This window comes from Homarus americanus, unplaced genomic scaffold, assembly GCF_018991925.1.
Source record: "Homarus americanus isolate GMGI-L3 unplaced genomic scaffold, GMGI_Hamer_2.0 scaffold11022, whole genome shotgun sequence".
In the NCBI taxonomy this organism is placed as follows: Eukaryota; Metazoa; Arthropoda; class Malacostraca; order Decapoda; family Nephropidae; genus Homarus; species Homarus americanus.
In genome coordinates this window covers 14031902-14052539 of record NW_024737068.1, presented here as the reverse complement: position 1 = coordinate 14052539, position 20638 = coordinate 14031902, and the positions used below count along the sequence as shown (strand labels likewise).

The 20638-nt window shown below is 37.8% G+C and overlaps 1 protein-coding gene across 6 annotated transcripts in view; it reads right to left on the bottom strand.

Annotated features, from left to right (window-relative positions):
- LOC121872985 (E3 SUMO-protein ligase PIAS1-like) overlaps positions 1-12828 on the bottom strand; it is a 127345-nt gene extending 114517 nt beyond the window's left edge. For 5 of the 6 annotated variants that reach the window (XM_042376178.1, XM_042376182.1, XM_042376179.1 and 2 more), the window contains exon 1: positions 12775-12828. In XM_042376178.1, the coding sequence (XP_042232112.1) occupies positions 12775-12801 (27 nt within the window). In that variant the 5' untranslated portion in view covers positions 12802-12828. Of the gene's footprint in view, positions 1-12646 lie in introns of all 6 variants that reach the window. The other variant, XM_042376180.1, reaches the window with a different exon arrangement.
- Between the last annotated feature and the right edge of the window lie 7810 nt (positions 12829-20638).

Genomic DNA, 20638 nt, shown 5'->3' with positions numbered 1-20638 from the left:
GTTTCAACTAATCCACAATTTACTTAATGGTGCTGCAAGCCTGAAAGCTGGTTTAGCCCTCTCAACACAGTAGCAGACTACTCAAATAAATACAGTAACAAAGGTAAACCAAATATTTACAGAAAACTTTACTTTAACAATTATTTATGCAATCAGCCAGTGCTGGCTTATCCATAGGAGCTGAAAAGCTACAGTTCCCCTTGTCACCCACTGCCAGATGTATGATTCATCTACACATAAGCTGAATCATACATGTTTTGAACTACATTTACATAAAAAAACGGACCAAAATTCAAGCGGCATTTATGGCAACTGCACGTTTCATTTCCACCTGGCACTGGCATAGTACTGTATGGTTAACCTGGAGGCGCAGTACAAGCAGGCCCAATGACTGATATCTTTGGTGTGGAGTTAGGTCATGCACTTTTGGTACTGTGACCTTCACCACATAGCCTAATCCAGGTGTATAATTTTATTCAACTTTATTTTACCCAAAATCATGGAAAACAAAGTGATATACAGTACTTTCAAAGCATTAATTTCTCTCAGTAACATTAAAAGAAAAGAGTGAATTCAAAGCCAGAAGAAGACCAACACCAAATTTATTTATTCAACAGTAAGACAAATTTATGTAATTTTCTAATGCTCTTACACATAACTTGCAGTACCCCGAATATATTTTACCACCAGCCGCCACTACAATCAACCATAGTACAAAATTCCCAAGAAATAATAATTTGGAAATTTTTTCTTTAGCTCCAGTCTTAATAGTACATACAGTACAGGTAAATCTTGAGATACGATATCCCGAGAAGCGATATTCCGCTTTCACGATGGTCATAAATTAAGACCATCTCACTATATACAATCAAAATAACTTGCTTTAACAATATTCATTGGTTGGATTTTTTTTTCTAGTGCAAATTATGGGTTGTATACAGAACAGTACAGTACTCAAATTAATCAGTGTCTTGCAAGGATTCCAGGAATCCAATTTATATGTCAATGTTAAGTCAGTGAAATTTTATAAGGAATAAATATTTAACCCTATGCATGACGCATCTCTACCTTCACTTGTAAGCCTACCCATGCACCCTCACACAACCAACCTGTGCATTACAGCCGTGTTTGGTCCTTTGTCGATTGTAAACCCGCCATCGCATGGCTCCACGATTATCAACCAGCATCGTACATTGTACTTATCAGGGTTTTTAGTTTTTACTTATACTGTATAGTGATAAGGACAGCACTAACATTTAGATTGAACTGTGTTATGGTGATTGTGAAGTCATATTTTCTGTGTTTTTGTGATTGTAAGGTGCCTCGACTCTGCTGTTTTGAAAACGTGAGCAGTGTTGGCCATTATCATTGTTTTTGTTTTCATCATTCACTCTGTTTTTGTGACTGTAAAGTGAGCAGCGTAACTTTGAAAATGTTTGGGAAGGCCCAGGCATCCAAGACAACCGTATCTGTGAGGTGAAGCCTAGTGTTGATTATAGGAATTTTTTGTTGTGGTGCATGTGTTTGAGAACTTGCTGGGAACGTATCTCATTGAACCCCAGGTTATAATGCTTCCTACCTACAATAATTCACCTAGTGATGGGTTTTTCAGGAACCTAACCCCATTGTATCTCAAAGGTTACCTGTAGGTATAAGTGAAACAAAATATAGTGCAACTTTCATCAAATTTTTCTAATGGTATTAATAAATACAGGTGTTGACCATTGTACGATTGATTGATGTGTGATCGACCAGTTTTAAGATGTTAATAATTTAACACCAAATACGTACAGTACCTCTATTTGATGGCCAAAATCAGAGTTACAATGGTCAATACCTGAATGCTTTTCCTGCATAGTCACTGCTATGAAAAAGTGATGTGCAATAACATGCAATATTCTGAGATATGATAACTCCAATCTCAGAATGGCATAACACGTGCGATCCACGTGGTATGCATGGGAGGCTCTGCCCATCCCTGGTGACTGATAGGCTGAACTATGTCACATCGCCAAGAGGATGGTTTGGGTGTGAAAGAAGCTATTATTTGTCCATAAAATATACGGTTCTGTACCAGTACAGTAAATGTAAGGAATAAATGAAAATAATAATAATAATAATAATAATTAATAAAAAACAATATTGCATTGCCATTTGGCAATCGTGTCATTACGGATGGGACACAAGACAGAGAACAGTTGAGAAACCCCACTCCACCTTCCCCTTATCCGCTCTGTGATCCAGCACACATAAGAAATGTTTATTTACTTTCATGTTTTTAACCTTATAATAATTTTTTTGTACACATTCTATATGAAAGATTATGTGCAGTTAACAGATTAAAAAAATTGTCTGTCTACCCTCGCCCTCATGCATGTAAGAAATATTTATTCCGTTTGTTTTTTGCCTCATAATATTTTTATTGACATTCTGTATAAAAGACAATGTGTGCATGTAATGAATTAAAAAAAAATATGTCTACCTGAAATTATGAGTTGAAAATAGCCGCAGAGTGATAACGTTTGCTCTTCAGGGCCTCAAGAACAGAACATATTTTCCCTATAACGGCTTTTCAAAGTCCCCAACCCCATCATAGAACTGTCAACACCTGTACTAATTCTTACTATATAAAAACTAGTGGGAGACATCAAAATAATAATTTGAGCTTACAGGTACTGTATACAGACACCGATTTACAAAAGGGTTCTGTTCCAGAAAAATTTTTGCAAATAAGATTATATTTTACCATACACCCCTATTATAAAAGTCGGATATGTTCCCTAAAAAGAAAAAAAAAATTAAAATGCAATAAAACATGTTTTTAAGGAAACTTTTGGTGTACACAATGATTATAAACATATTAAGTGACATACATGCAGTGGCATACAAGGAAGTTGCTGAAAAACTGCATCACTGGTTTTATGTAGTGCAAGACTGTGAGGCCAAACAAAGACAAATGGTTTTAATTTTATAACATCACCAACAAGTATATACATTTTGAGATGTTTTCCTTTCACTACATTTGATTTTTGAAGAGATTTTTCTGAAGATATTTTAAACTTCTCAATTTTAAATTTTATTCCTTCTATGGACATCAGATCAAACTCTGGAAACCTAAACACATCAACGTTCACAAAATGGAAACACCTTGAGTCAGTGTCTTGCCACTGCCTCACATAATGATACGGTGAGCCATGATAACTAAAACACTACATGTATTGTACTTATTATTTACTTTTTGTTTAGTTAATCACTATTAATACAGTACAGCACCATACGTTCATTTTATTGTCTTTATAAACAAACCTGATTTTTGTAAACTGGATCTTCATAACTTGGAGACTGCCTATTGTACCTCAATTTAAAAGAGTTGCATTCCTGAAAACCCTATCATAAATTTAATAATTATAAATATAATTGAATTTTCCCATTAGTTACTATTATAAATTGAAAGACATTCCTTCAACAAAAGTTACAATACAACTTGAAGATGGTTAACATATTTTTGCCAATTTCAATGTGTCTTATCACCAACTAAACACCTCGGGGTTGCTTACTACTACTAGGGTATTGCTGCAGTTAATTTGATAGGTTGACAGCCCCTTATCCGAAATCCTTGGGGCCAGAAGTTTCGGATTTCAGAATAGTTAGGTCATTTTTTTTTTCGGGTATTCGCCCACCACAATCAAGCTTCTGTAACAACTCCACTTTCTCACTGTTACCCATAGGGGTATCTGAAGCTCTTTTGGGCATTTTCACAGTGAAATTAAACAAAATTACACAAAATACTGTATAAGAGAGCAGCAGACGCAGGTGTGACTAGTAGCAACACTGAGACAGAAGTGACGCCTTACACCCACCACCCCCGCCCGGCATGGGTCAAGCGCCAGTAGCGTCAGGTCTAGGTCGTGTTTCTCACTTTTGATCATTTTTTAATTTTTGTATGGGTATTTTTTTATGGTTCTTTATTATTATCATCATTATTATTATTTTATTATTTTATTTTTAACTGTATTTTTTTATTAAAATTTTTATTTACTATGAATTACAATATTATTATTGTTGTTGTTATTATTATTATTACATTTTCGATTCCCAGGCCCCGATGTGGGTCAGTGACCTGTGCCCAGGTGGGTTTATCCATGTTTAAAAAAAACCACAAGTCGGTGTATGTGATGCTCCCAAAAAACTTTCGGTTTTCGGAATTTTGGATAAGGGGTTGTCAACCTGGGTAGTTACTTTCTTGACAATTTCAAACATGGTAAATCACTTGTAAAATAAAAGAAATTCTTGAAGAGTTCTTTTGAAGCAAGGGACTGGATTCAAAAGAAGAGGTTGGATTGTAAATAATTTAATTATGAGATGTTGTAGTCAGTTAAACTGCTTGGAACATGCATAATAATCATTTTCCTTACTGTTATGGGTAATAAAATGCTTTCAATTGCCCCCCCCCCCAAAAAAAAAAATAATAAAATAAAATTGAACACATGTTACAGGAACACCCCAGCTAATGAACAGGTTTGGGCCTCAAGGAACAGTTTATAAGGCAGTTAAATTCTGGACCACCTCACAAAACACCAATTTTACTAAGATTTTACCTACCTACAGTAAATATACAGTACATTTACTACTGTGACTTTCATAATTACTTTTCTGGCATTTTCTTACAGGAAAGTCCTGTTTTGTCCACATTAAAACACTTGACGAGCATTGCAACTCCATCCTTAATTACTGCAATTAATTTTTCTGGAAATGCACGAGCTGAACTAGCAGTCTCGCCACATACAGTACTTTAATGTTGTGCAATTTAGTCCACCTTTTCAGTCTGTTAAATTATCCACTGCTGGCCCCCAAAAAATCCTCACTAAAACACTGGCCTCTCTTTTCCGTTATGTTATGAATAAGACCTGCCTTTTCATCTACCGTAAAACTTATCGACATTTAGCGTTGATTCTGATCCTCAATCCACACAATGAGCATTTTGTTTTCATTTCCACAAGTGCAGGACTTCTCTAATTATTACAGTGGACCACATTAGGACAGCTCTCTTTGCAGGTTCCAATTGTCAATTGGTTTAGCCCTAAGGAATGGCTAATCTGCATTTTGAGCCTCTCCCTTCTCTGCTCGCTTGATAATGCCCACTTTTTGTTGCATTGCCAGAATCTTATGTTGCTTCTTGACAACAGGCACATCAGAAGGTCCACTTTTACATTACCAGCTATGGTTGGGGCTTAGACAAGACACAAAATAGATGAAAAAATAAAAGATTGAGCGGTGTACTGGCATGAAATATGGCAGCAAACAAGAAAAACTGATGTTACGAATCCACAGCCACACAGAGGATGGTAGTAATCTTCCTCCAGAAATTTTTTCCAAAAATGCACTGAATGCTTTGTTCAGAAATCTGAGAGACCATTTGTATACTAATGGTTAGTTTCTGAGAGCCTTATTCATAAAACTTGTGTGTTGCAACTCTAATGTTCGTTGAACAGGGTGTTCCTAAATTTAAAAGAAATTCTAACAGTTGATAAAAAAATTTAAATTGAACTTTTTTTAAATAATTACCATAAATCGAAAAATGTGAGGAAATTGGCAGAACAGTACGGAAGAGAAACATTTTATGCTGAGCTGAAAAGAGTGGAAACAACCAGTGACAGTGTGAGGGGTTGTGTAGCAAGATGCTGGCTAATATAAAAGGATGTTCTGCTGAGTGCAACCGACAAGATGAATGTCTGAATGAATGGCCCAACCAGGCATGCAATAACATAGTGATGGAAAGGTGAATGGACAGAGTGATATAGGAGTAATAGGAGGCCAAGCACAAGGCCAGAATCATGAACAGGATGCATCCATGAAAATAATGAAAAGTACAGATGCAAGAGGTGAGGTATTCGGAATACCAAGCAAAGTAGTTAGTACAGGGTAGAAACTAAAACATTGTTGGTGAACAGTGTGTGAGAAATGACCATAGTACTGTACAGCAATATGATTAAAACTTTCCAGGACAAAACAATACAGAGGTTCCTTTGTTGAGTATTTCAGTAGCCACTTTCAAATTTTGCCAAAAATAAAACAATGGGACAACCTGCTTGGGGTTTGGCTCAAATAGCTCACCAGAGCAAAGATTTTTTGGTGGTAGCATTTGTGAGAGCATGGTGCAGTGGTGAGTGGCAGGCAGTCTCTCCACCCATTCAGTGTTCATTGCCCAAGGTTGTGAAAGAGACTATTTCTTGACCTTATTAGTAAGGAAGGAAAAGGGAAAACTGCAAAATAAGAAGTGCAAGACACCTCTATTACTCAAAAACTTGAAAAGGTAAAGAAAAAGTATGTTAATTCATTCTTTGAATGAAGACATATAACAGGATTATTTTGACGTTGCAACTAATACCACTGACAGTGATGTTCTAACTATTAAAGACATCGTAAGCGTTGATAGTGTTGGTAGTGGTGGTGATGATGGTGTAAAAATATATAAGGAGAAGGAGGAAGCAGCATTGGCCAGTCTGTCACATGGTTGTACCAGTGAGAAGGATACAGCTCATGCATGTGCTAAAGGCATACCACAGTGCTATCCTTTCTCTGCACCTCATGTTAAGGTCCTTACTGGGACACCTAGAGTGTTAGTGCCAATATCAGAGTCCTCTAGGCTTCATACAGCTGTTCATTACAAGAGATTTACTGAAATACTTTGCCAAGGAAACTAACCTTTATGCTGAACAGTCACTGTAGCATACGAACAGCAATGCCAAAACCAAGTTTTGTGATGAGGTCTATGTTCGTGAGACTGCAAATTACCTGGGACTAAGAATATTGCTGAGAGTTATCAGGGCACCTGCAATATACTCGTATGTATTGATCCACCGGAAGAAAATACCACATCCCAACTTTCAATGAATGCATGAAGTTTAAAAGATAAAAGAATATATCTCACTATTTTCACACCTTCAATATTAAAATACTGTAATTCCTTCCACTAACAGTGACAGACTGATAAAAGTGAAAACAGTAAAAATTATATTGTGAAAAAGTTCAAGAGTACAGTATATTAACAGTACAGTGGCTGCCATTATTAGTGGTAGAGCATGTGGTCTACAAATACTGTACTCATTGATACACTTCAAAGCTGGCTCATATGGGCGGAATTAAAATATGATTGTGACAGGTAGTCCACTCATATGGCAACACTATGGAATTTACTATACAGGTTGACAATCCCTTATCCGAAATCCTTGGGGCCAGAGGCATTTCGGATCTCGTAATTTTTCGGTTTTCAGAATGGTTTTTTTTTTAGCCCACCCGGGCACAAGTCACTGACCCACATTGGGGCCTGGGTGGCGAAAATATAATAAAAATTTTAATAATAATAACAATTCATAGGTCTAGGTCGTTTTTATCACTTTTGATCTTTTTTTCATTCTTGTATTTCTTTGTTATTTTATTATTACAGTATTATTGTTATTATTATTATTATTAATTTTATTATTATATTTTAATATTATTATTATTAGTATTATTGTTATCATTATTATATTATTTTGGTGTATTTTTTATTACAATTTTTATTTACTATGAATAATTATTACTATTACATTTTCGCCCCCAAGGCCCCGATGTGGGTCAGTGATCTATGCCCGGGTGGGCTAATCCCTGCACAGATTTAGGAAGTTAGGTGAGGTTACATAGGTTAGGTAAGGTTAGGTCAAGTTCTAATAGGTTCTGCATTTTGTCGTTTTGATTTTCTTACTTAGTATCGTTCAAACATCTCATGAAAATTTGGTGCAGTTCCATAAAGTCCTTCTGATGTTAACCGTCTCTTCCACCATCACCTAAAATGTGGTATTTAAAGACTGTAAAATGTAACTTTTTCCTAACCAAAATCATGATTTTTTTCTGTTCACCCCTAATGAGAGGCTGCAAAAGACCACTAAACATGTAGAGCTGCTATCAGATAACCACAGCTCTCACCCACTCAAGCATGGCCACAACAAATTGGCCGCGGATATTTGTCAGGTTGTCGTTTTTTTTTTAATAACACCAGTTGTTGTTGATTGAATTGGGCGAAATTTTATGGAAACATTATTTATAGCAATATATTAAATAGATAAATGGAAACGAGAATGCACAAAACCTATTAGAACTTGACCTAACCAACCTAACCCTAATTTAACTTACCAGATAAACCTAACGACGCTGAATGGATTCCGGTTTCCATTTACCTATTTAATAGATTGTAATTAATGTTACCACAAAGTTTCATCTGCTTCTATCTACTCCCTCCGGTGTTACTCTAAAAAAAAAAAAAAAGTAGATATTTTGCCGTGACCAGCTAAGTTCCTACTAAGGCTATTTTACTGTGAGTGCGCTCTAATTGGCTAATCGTCCATTACCGACGAACAACATGAGAACTATGTTTGATCGAGACTCTGGTGGTATTTGGCATTTATTTTGCTGTGCATTGATCGTTGTGTAGCTATAAACAGACCTAACAATATTTCTGTTGTGCATGGAAACTACTGTAGTGTACAGTATAGTCTGCATTTATGCGGCTTTTGTTTACGCGTTTGGTCATTTACGCGGTGCCTTGCCAGAATGAAAATGCTTTAATTATGCGGTAACTTTGGTCATTTACGTGGCGAGCGGCTGGAGAGGTACAGACCGCCGCGCCATTTTTTACCCATGCGGTCCATTCTTGACCATACGCGGGAAGCGGCGCGGTGAGTGGTGCGCATTAGTCCGCTCTTACATTATCGCTGACGTCATATGACGTATCAGACTGTGATTGGGCCACGCATTCCCTCCGCCGCTAGCTGTGATTGGTCTAATGTAACTTGACGTGCCCCGCCACCACCAGAAGTCGCTGACCTAGCCGGGCCAGTCTCATTGTTCTCAGTGTGCGTATACTGTTCTCTCTTGTGCTCGCTATTCCCCTCACAATGGCTTCTGCTGGACCCCCAGCACCCCAGAAAAACCTTGAATTACCTGGACCAAGCCATGATAATGTGAAGGAAATCATCGAGTTGGAGGAGAAACTTAAGCTCATCCTTGACAACGACCCAGACAAGCATCGGTATGAAGCGTCTAATAACCATCTGTCGAAAGTTATGGAGCCATATATCCAGATCTATCTCGACAACATCAATGCTAGTCGTCAACGTAGTATTAAGGACTTCTTCGCCCACAATCCACCACAACCACAGCCAGCCCAAGTCAGTGACAGTGAGGATATGGACTTTGAGGGGTTTGTCTGGGAGGCCCTGCAAACCTCTGCGAGTAGTGAAAGTGATTCACCAAAGGGCAACTAATCTGCCCTCTTCCTCGGAACCAGCCACCATCCACGTGTGCCGACCCATCTCTACTACTAACGTAAGTGTTAAACACCTTTAGATTTGTAGTTATTTATTTAAATATTATGTGTGTATCAATACCATCATAAAATTATGATGTTATTTTTACTACAATGTACGTATTGTGTCGGAAAAAGTGGAGTTTGGGGGTCGGCCCAGTCTCTATTTCAATTAATCCATGTGTTCTGTTATTTCATTTACGCGTTTCTCGTTTTACGTGGTACTCCACGGGTTCAATTGACCGCGTAAATGTAGACTATACTGTACTAAAAAAAAATAGAGGTAAAGATTCGTTTTAGGTCAATCATGGAATTTCATATTTCTATTTATACTGGGAGAATGCAAAAAACAGTATATATATATTCTATTACATTTCAGGTGCAAATTTAAAATTTTTGAGTATTTTAACTGATAAGACCTCCCCAATTACCAACAATAATGGTTGTTCGAAGTGGGCTGTAGAGGGAAAATGTGGAGTAAAACACTAAAAAGTACACCAAAGTAGCCTTTGAAAACCATACCTAACTTGAAAAAAGGTTAAAAATGCAGTAATGTCTAAGAACACCACTAACACGAGAAATAGTTTGATTTTGTTCATTTTTCCACAGATATTTGTATCACTATAAATGAGGTGACATTTAATAGAACCAAATAGAACCTGACAACCAACCAAAAAAACCTACTTAACCTTACCAACTTCCTAGTAAAAGCGCGTTAGAAGGAACTTTTTTTTTTTACGGGGAATAGGCCACCCGGGCACAGGTCAACGAACCATTCTCAACCTCTGTTTTTTTTTGTTTTTTTACCAAATGCTAATACGGTATACAATTATTCTGATCGTGACCGTCCGCAGTTTTTTGTTGAAAATGGGGTTAAAAATATTCAGTTTTCACTGATTTTATTAAAGGATACTGTATTATGTTGGAAAAAATATAAAAATGGCTGAAATCATGGATTAATATTCGTTTAATGGCAGTGGCAAGATTTTTGTATTTGGTTATTCTAGGGTTATTTAAAAAAAAAATAGTTTGGTTTGGTTAGGTTATGTTTCAACAGTGATTTGGAAGGTGAAATTGTTATGAGAATAGGGTTTTTTTTGTGTATTTAGGTGTGTTTTACTCAAATCTGACCTTCATTTCTTGTGCAAAAGAGTGAATTTAAAAAAAATATATATATATATTTTTATTTTTACAAAATTTGCTCGTTTGCCCCCAAAAATGAAGGTCAGATCTGAGTAAAACACACCTAAATAAAAAATAAAAAAATATATTCTCATAGCAAAACGGGGTATTATCTTACTTTAGGAAACAGCTTACCCGAAAATTATAAACTACTGAAACATTTAGATCTCGCTATTCTGAGCATTTTGAACTCCATATACCTGTATACATGGCGGAAATGGATAATAGCGACTCAATTGAATTAATTGATTTTACGTAGTTTTCAGTCTTTGAGATTTATCAGTGCATCACGCATGCGCAATAGACTAACGTCATCCAATCGTGACCAATGATGTATCGATATCATCACGCAAATTTTTTTCGACCAATCACATTTGATTTTTTTCAAAGGAAGTCGCCTGGGTAATTTCATTAACCAGTCTCACAATGGCCGTGGTGGAGGTTGGTTGTCATTTGCGCTCCTACGATTATTTTAGGTTTATTGCTGAGTTTTAGGAGAAAGACGATCATTCTATCCAATTCTTATGTATCCCTGGTCCTTCCACTCTAACTAAGGTATTGTACTTTTGGACATGGCGCACCCCCAAAGTTTTTAACTACTGAAACATTTAGGTTAGCTTAAGCTAGGCCTACCGGGGGTCCGAGAGCAGAGCCCCCGGTATTTTCATTTTCTCCCCCACCCAAAATCCCCGACTTCCCAGGCTCTCCCCCAATATTGTTGGGGCGGGAGGGGGCAAAAATGAGCAATTTCCACCAAAAATTAAGGTCAGATTCATTTAAAACACACCAAAATACAATGGAAAAACATATTGGTCAACCCCTAGGGACTCATATCTTAGAGTAAAATTTTACCCAAAAAGGAGTAACAGCCATTAAATGAATATTTACCTAACCATGTGCTAACCTAACCAAACTTAACCTACTCTATATTTTAACTCTCCTATACAGATGAAATTAAGCATTTACACAAGAAAATTAATGAACTGAAAGCAATCAACATACAAAACTGTCTAAAAAGCCCTCATAATTAGTCCTCACGGTACATTATCTATATCTGCCACATCACAGCTGATGATGCACCTGTAAGAATGCTAACTTAACTCGTCTACATCTAGAAAACTAAGCTTTTTCCCAAGAGAATGAATACAAGTGAAAGTAATCAGCATACAAACCTGTCTAAGAACATCCCTCATAATTACTGAACTGCTGGCGGTCACGAGTCGTATATTGGCCACTAATACTAACATGTTAAGAACACAGGGTCAAAGGATCACAATTCTATATTTCTCTTTGAGATGGGATATTTCTCCGACACAGTCTAATAATGGTACCTAAGAAAAACGGTAATTTTTCATTAACCACCCATCACTTTTTTTCACATGAAAAATTTTTTTTTTCACTAATTTCTTGCTGTTTTAGATAATTCTGACATTTATTTTTGGGGCAAAACACTTTTTTTTTAGTTAGGTTATGTTAGGTTAGGTTGGTTGGTTCCTTTGGTATGAGAACACTAGGTTATTTTTGGTGTTTTACACAAATCGGACCTTAATTTTGGGGACAAATTAGCATTATTTGCAAAAAATTAACATTTTCATTTTAACAGAAAATACTAATTTGCACAAAAATGAAGGGCAGATTTGTGTAAAACACCAAAAATAGTCTATTCTCATACCAAAGGAACCAACCAACCTAACCTAAAAAAAAAGTGATTGGCAAGGATAAATGTCAGAATCATCTAAAACAGCAAGAAAACTAGTGAAAAAATTTATTTTTTATGTGAAAAAAGGTGATGGGTGGTTAACGAAAAACTACCAGAAAAACACATGAAAGTCTACTTTATGCCACATCAGCCTTAACCACTGGGGAGGCTAAACCCTGTACTCCACACACTAAGATAGGTCAAGCTAGTAAACAACTATACACAGGACCGTGAGGATAATTTGTAGTGTTGACTACTAATTTAATACTTGGATAGACACTAATTACAATATGTCTGGAAGTAACTCACAATACATAAATATTCTGTTATCAATTATGAATGGTTTTAGTCATTGCTCTAGACTACAACTAGGAAATGTTCCAACCAACCACGCATAATACATATTGTTCTTCTTTCATTACCTAAACAAAAAAAAGATCCCTCGTGACGACACAGGACCATTACATTTTGTATATAAAGTCGTAAAAGCACAGACAACTGCATCGAAGCATATTACTACTGACACTAAACATTAAAGAATAAGTGTTACCCGCAACTGGTCTTCCGAATCTGCCATGTTTGTTTGGGTTTGTTTTCAAAACCGTAGCAAACAACACGAATATCCACAAGTTCCATTTTCATTCTATATCTATTATTACCAAAATAATTGCACAAAAGTTTAAATTATTCAATTGGTTAATGTTCAATAAACTCTGAATTTCTTAAATTATAATCATTCATACCGAAGAAAGCTTACCTTTTATAACATAGCTCCTACCATAGTGTCATCCGGGTTACCACAAAGCGCGCCTTACAGTTTGTTCCCTACAGAACAATCCAACATCTGTACCATGTCTACGACTTACCCACAAAAAATAGCTGCAATTTAGCATGTAAAATATATTGTAATAAATAATTTAAAATTTTCAGAATTGCTTGTGCACACTTTCAAATATTGTTCACAAAACAAATGGGATATTTACACGGTCCCACGGGAAACTAGAAGGCCTGCGAAAGGTTCCTCATAGGAAAAAGAAAACGCGAAGTTCCCAAGTGCTTTCGTATATATCATATATTCAAGGGTGAATACACATACATAAATCGAGAGGGTCCTGGGGTCCGGACCCCCTTCCCCTTTTCCTTAGAAAATTCCAATGCTTTTTAGGTGCTACTATAGCGCGCGATCTACCGCAATATCCGTAGTCTACCGACCTGACCTGACCTGACTACCAGAACACCAGGACCCTAACCAACCTTATAAAAGGGGGTTAAGGTGTATTTTTTTTTTTACGGGGATTAACCTACCCGGGCACTGGTCACTGACCCAAATCGGGGCCTGGGGTCGGAAAATGTAATAATAATAATAATAATAATAATAATAATAAAGAAATACAAAATTGTGTGTGTGTGCTTGTGTGTTGTGTTGTCAATGGTAAGAGAAACAATTGAGACCTGCAACTGTGTGTAAATGAGGCAGAAAGTCAGATCAGCAACCTGGGACTTGGTCACAATTTTAGTGATGCCATATGGCAGCAGGGTCCACCATTAGACAACACATTATGCTTCCAATATCTTCCCAGACGGTAGTACCTCCCTGTTTGGTAGTTGCCTACTACCTAATACCCTCAAGGTTAGGTTAGGTTTATCATTTACAAAGAATATGATACGAAGTTTATGTCATTAATATTATGCTATTATTCAACATCTTATATGTTTTGTTTGTATGATTATCATTAAAAACTATCTATCACTATTTTGTTTTTTATCATAAAACTCTACAGTATAATAAATAATACTATATGACAATACTAAATTGCAGCCTACAGTATAAATTGTACCAGGTAGACCGCACGCTATAGTGTAAATGTCCCGGTAGACAGCACGATATAATGGCACCCATTATTTATTAATTTATGTTATTTTTTCTGTTTACCATTATTTACTTATTTACTTAGGGCCTCACAGGTCAGAGGGGCCTTTCCAAATTGAAAATTTTAAAAATAAATAAGTAAATAATGGTAAGCATAAAAATAATATGAATAAATAATGCTGTATCCGGTATATGTACTGTAGATATAGATTTAGGTGTGTGTGTGTGTGTACTCCTTCTTCCTCTTCTTTTTCTTTTTGGTGAATACCTTTAAAGTATCAATAAGAAGTCCTGAAATTTATGAGAGTGTTGCACCAAATTTTTCATTCTTAGTTGATTTAGATGTCTCAGAAATAGAGGTTGGTGAAAGTGTAAGGCAGTTAAATAGAGTCTACCCTAATGATGTTGACGACAACCTTGTTGGTGAACTGAAGCACTCATTCTTATGTAAAGAAGAATTGCCCAAATAAAGTTAACTTAAACCACCAAGATCTATATATATCAAGTCATAATCAAATATAAAATTCAGATGACATTCCCAAATGTTGAATCAATATTATGACTTTTTTTTTAGCCTTATGGACTCCACCGTTTATAATAATTATCTTAAACTGTCAAAATAAGAAACCAGAACTTTGAACACAGTTTGGATGACCAGCCTTCGTGTGTGCAGTACAGCCCCAGGATCTGAATTAGAGAATGAGTGCTTTGCCTTCAGTGTTATAGCTAGCAACTACCAACTTTAACCAGCGTGATATATCCTCTTATTTTTAATAATTGTTGATAATGATGACTATAATAGTGTATTTACTATCCTTAGGTGTTGAAAAACAGTAATACCAACAACAATAACATACCAAATTTACTTCTTTGCTGCATTCACCAGTTGGTTCATCGAGGTTTACGTCTGCCATCTCACTTGTTTCTGTTGTTTTTTCCTTCATTTTTTCACATATATCTCCAGTTGCTGCTTCTTCTGGGGAAAGCTCACTGTTGACGTTCCCCTGGAAGATCTCAGGGCCAGATTCCTTAATACCTTCACGAAAATGGCAGCTACATATTCGGGAGTTTAAGGTTGGTTCCTTGACACCTCTCCTGGAATAGATACACCCAAAAATATATGAGAACACCAGCAGAAAATTATCTAGCATTTGTTTCTGATATGATAAAAATATTCTTGTAGTCAGAACTGTGGGTGGTAGTGACCAAATTTCAGTCTAGATGTAGGTCTGTTCTCAAGTGTCGTTCCCGTAGAGAAGGGGTTAAAACATTGACCAACGGAGCCTATAATGTTTAATCTGATTTTAAACATTTTTACTTGGGGATTAGATACCTGTATCTCTTTTTTACGGAAGGACTTTTTTTTACGGGGAATAGCCCACCTGGGCACAGGTCATTAACCCACAACGAGGCCTACGGGGCGAAAAAATACGAGTAAAAAGAAATTAAAAAGATAAAAGAAAAATATTATATTAATCTACACCACGAAGAAGCCGGAGAACCAGCTGTTTGAAGTGAGACAGATTGTATGAGTATGGAAACAGAAGAAGGCAGAGCATTCCACAGTTTGGTTGTGTGAGGAAAGAAGGATATACTATAACGGGTTATCCTATAGTGTGGCCGACATCCACAGAGAAACGGTGGGCACCGCGGGCAAGACGAGTGTTACGAGCCCACGGCTTTGCCGGCGGTACACAGGATGCCAAATCCACCGAACATTGCCCGTTAAAGTACCTGTAAAAGAGAGAGAGTGAAGCAATATTGCGGCGAAGAGAAAGGAGGAGGAGAGTTAATAAGACGAAATGCCTTTGATTCCACCCTATACCTAACAGTTCAAACTGAAAAGTACTCGGTGCACATTGTGGCACCTACAACAGAGTTAAATAAATTAAAATGCACCTATGGTTAGCTGAAAACCTAATTTTTTTTCAGACTGGAGATCCTCTCCTCCCTATAATAACAATAATAATGATGATAATAATAACAATATTAATTCAGTAAAATTGTCGCACAGGTTTACAGTTGGATAAGAATATTTATAAACTATGCAACTATACAGTTCAGCATGAATATAGACAAAACAGAAAGCATAATGTGTTGTCTAATGGTGGACCCTGCTGCCATATGGCATCACAAAAATTGTGACCAAGTCCCAGGTTGCTGATCTGACTTTCTGCCTCATTTACACACAATTGCAGGGTCTGAATTGATTCTCTTACTTTGACAACACAACATACATATATCATTTCTCACTCTTGATATTTTTTATTTATGGCTCTATAGTATTAGTATTTTTATTTATAATTTTTATAATTTTTTATTATTTTCTTTTACTTTAATTATTTATTTGTATATATTTTTATTAAATTTATTACTATTATTATTATCATCATCATAATTATTATTATTATTATTTTATTATACTTTCGCCCAGGCCTTGATGTGGGTCATTAGCAATGACCTGTGCCCGGGTGGGCTAATGCCCGTAAAAAACAAAAAACAAAAAAAAATAAAATAAAATACGGTGCACATAGGCTGCGGGAGTATGCAAGCCTGTGTGCCGAGACAGTGCAAGTAAACAACAATGGTAAACAGGGGTCACTTTGGGGACGGGAAGTGCATGCTTCACATGTGAACTTCACACATATAATTATTTCCTTGTAATCGATATCTCGAATTATTGTAAAACACGCTATTAAAATAAATTTGTTTAGAACCATAGTAATCGATGCTCAGGGAACGTGACGTCACGCGTTACCGGTGATGCTGTCTCATCAAATCTATAAAATCTATAAAATATATAAAACGTATTCTTACCTGATTAAATCGCTCCACCGTGTAATTTGCTTGCAGTTCTTTGGAAACCGGAAAAATTTACAAGTGTGGCTTTCGGAATAATGATTGCAATCCGGGGCATAACACTGAACCATCTTCAATTGAACTCAAATGTGCCCACTTTACAGTGACAAAATGCGATGGTATAATCTTATGCGAATGCCGACAGTCACTGCTCTTTTAAAAAAATATCGGGGAATAATACGACCATTACCCTGACCAGACACTCAAATGCTAGTCGTCTACTCCGGTGGTGGTAACCACGCCATCTGAATCGATTTGTTTAGAACCGAGGACGTCGTTACTATGGGAACATGACGTCAAACTTCTGGCGCTGAATGGCGTGACGCAGAACAGGGTAAAGCTAGGAGTGTCATCTGCATAAAACTCCTTTATCCTCTATTTTGATACAAACCTTTGGCTGAATTTTAAAAAACACTTCACAGATGAATATGTAACCTTTAATGAGCTCAAGTCATTTAACGTTGAATAACATAGTCGTAATGCGCATGACTACGATTTCGCCAAGAGAAAAGTGGCGGGAAAGAATTAAACTGTTATAATAGACAAATTGTAATAATTGCATGTAACTTTGATGATATATTCAATTTGTTATAATTGGAAATGTAAAATAGTTAATTCATCTTTTTATTATGTGTGGTTTTAACATAAGTACAGGGGTATTATATTAGTATATACAAAAACTTTTATATCTTATACTTCTCTAATTGTTGCGTTAATGGACTAGTCTCGTGTAATTTACTATGCTACGCGCTTAAAGACCTAAATGTATGCATGGATGTGTAGTGGATTTCTCCCCTACAAAAGCTGTTTGTCGCTGAGTAGCCGACCCCACCAATTCTCCAGTGTATGCCTCGTGGTCTAGGTCAACCAGCGCCGCCATACATCACGGAGCGGGGGTCAACTACTAAGCCACGCCTACCCCCCGCTATTTAAGACCTGACCTCGTGGTGACCTGTCTCTTTCTGCCTACACCAACCAGCCAGCAACACCTCCTCCTCCTCCTGCCTGGCGGTCCTCGCTCCCGCCGGCGAGCATGGCGACCCACAGGCTGGTCCTCCTCTGAGCATCCTCACCAACCAGCTCTCTCTACATCACGCTTGTAACCATGCTGCCTTCCCAGCACCAAGCTGCATTGTACATCCAATACAACATGTATATAGAGAGCACATTGTGAGTTTCCTTTCTCCATTCCATCCTGAGTGTGAACCAAACATTAAATACCCCACAAGTCTCCCGCGTGCATTCATTTATATATGAGCCTCGGGCAGTTCCGGCCTATGCATACATGCCAGAAAGGCTAATCTCACCAACGACAGAAATTATATTCAACTCGGTCGCTGTACATTCAACTATGAAAATCAGTGTCACGGGTCAGGTGAATTTTTATGTCTATTTTTATAATAGACATAAACCACAGCCGAGGAATTCTTCCTGGGGAGCCGTTAGGTCTTGGAGATTTTGAGTTTGACAGAATCTTTTCAGGAGATTAATGACTTTCTTAAATAGACAACTGACACTAACTAAACTGCAAACATCAGATTCTCTGATGTTTGGGCATCAAAAGAATCTAACTTCAGTGACACTTGGAAACTCATGGTTATCCCCAAGGACGATATAAGGATATGCCACTCGTACTGACAGACTTGACACTCACCTGACAAGTTTTACCAGCAATAAAGACAGTTGAAGCTTTCAACATCACTCACAATGTATCTTGAATGTTCCAACTGTAATCAGACATATCTAAGTTGCCTCAACATATACCACCACAGTTGCAATTTCAAATTCTGTGTCGTTATACTAAGGAATAACGAAGTCTCTAGTGCAATCTAAGTTGAGAGAAAACGGAGGACTCAGGCGTCCTGAAGCGATGAGAAAATGGACTCCTTAGACGGGTGACTCAATAAAGAAGGCATAGCTACATGTTTTGTGGGCTATTGAACGTAATATGAATCGTCTGATTTTACGTTAACTAACATGCACGACCGTGGTCATTACATCACCATGTTAGCTTAGCAATGCCAGTGCTTCGCCTAGTGCGCCAACAAACAGTTGGTACCCAGAGAGATTTTAGACTGTCTGCAGTTGCCTAGTTTAAACCAGCTCTTTTTTGTTTGTTTTTTGTTTTAACCTCTTCACCAGTGATCGGCTCATTAGGTTACGCACTGTTGGCAAATACTGGCCCCTGAATGTATCTGAACCTTGCTTCAGTGCTGGTTAAGTCTGGTCTTGAAAGAGATCACACTCGGTGCCGTCACAACACTGTCTGGCAGGCTGTTCCACGAGTTCATAACTCTCACTCCGAAAAAGTTCGCCCTCACAGTTTTCAGGGGCTTGTGGCTCTTCAACCTTGAGCTGTGACCCCTCGTGGGGTGAGCGTCCGCCAGCACCAGTTAAGGACACTCGACTGAGTAGTGCCCTTTGAGATGTTTATACACCTAAATTAGGTCCCCCCTTGCCCGTCTGTAGTATAAGCTAGGCTGTTCTAATCTCTCTGGGTAGCTGAGGTCCGAAGTGCAGGCCCAGTCTGGTGGTCCTCCTTTGGACTTATTCAATCAACTGACAGTCCCCAGTATAACGGCGGGGGATTTTCTTCTTATCCCTTATATTTTTATTTCATACTTCTTTCTTTGTTGTATTTCCTTCATTTGATCTGTCTAATTATTTTATTTCATAGTTACTTCATAACCTCTGACCTTTGGTAGCATGGCGAGGGTTAGGGCACATGGGTTCTGTAATTCTGGTATCAAATTATTGGACAAGAATAAAGGCAGATACTGAGGGAAAATGATACCCCTAACATACTCTAAACATGGTTTATTAATATGAAATTCAATTTGGTTAAAGATGTCATTAACATACAACTTCAAGGTTCAACTCCTTGGCTTTATCCATCTGCAATTCCAATTAGATACTCGTGCTTCTTACAACATTACTGGTGGTACATTTCATTAACATACAGCTACAAGGATCAACTCCTTGGCTTTACTCATCTGCAATTCCAATTAAATACTTTATCTTCTTACATCATTACTGGTTGTACATTTCAAAGAACACACCACATGACAAAATTACATATGGGGGTCAACTATCAACCCACACCTACCCCCGCCTTATAAGACCTGACATCGCTGTGACCAGCCTCTTTCGACCTACTGCCACCAGCAAGCAACACCACCTCCTCCGCGCCAGCCTGGCGGCTCCCGCCGGCGACCTTGGCGTCCCTCAAGCTGTGTGTCCTCCTCTGGGCACCCTCACCAACCAGCTCTCTCTACTCAACGCTTGTTACCATGCTGCCTACCCAGCAACAAGCTGCATCCCATCCCGAGTGTGAATCAATATCTCATTGCCCTACAAATGGTGACCCCCGGAGATTCGCACTCACACAGGATGGAGGAGAAACTGATCACTCTCCCAGTCTTCAAGCAACATGGAAGACTGGCTTATCCACGCAGAGGCAGCTCTCATTGGCTCTACAATTACTGTCTCTACACCGCAGGTTAGACACCCTAAAGCAGCTCTGCTACTCTAAGCAGACAGCCGCTCCTCTTCCTGCCCCAAGCACCACGTCCTACCGACCCCAACACACCCGTCCTGCCTCAGACGCCACCCCCGGCCCAGCAGCACCCCCCTCCTGACGCGGCCCCTGCTCTTGACGCGGACCCACACACCACTCTTTATCTCC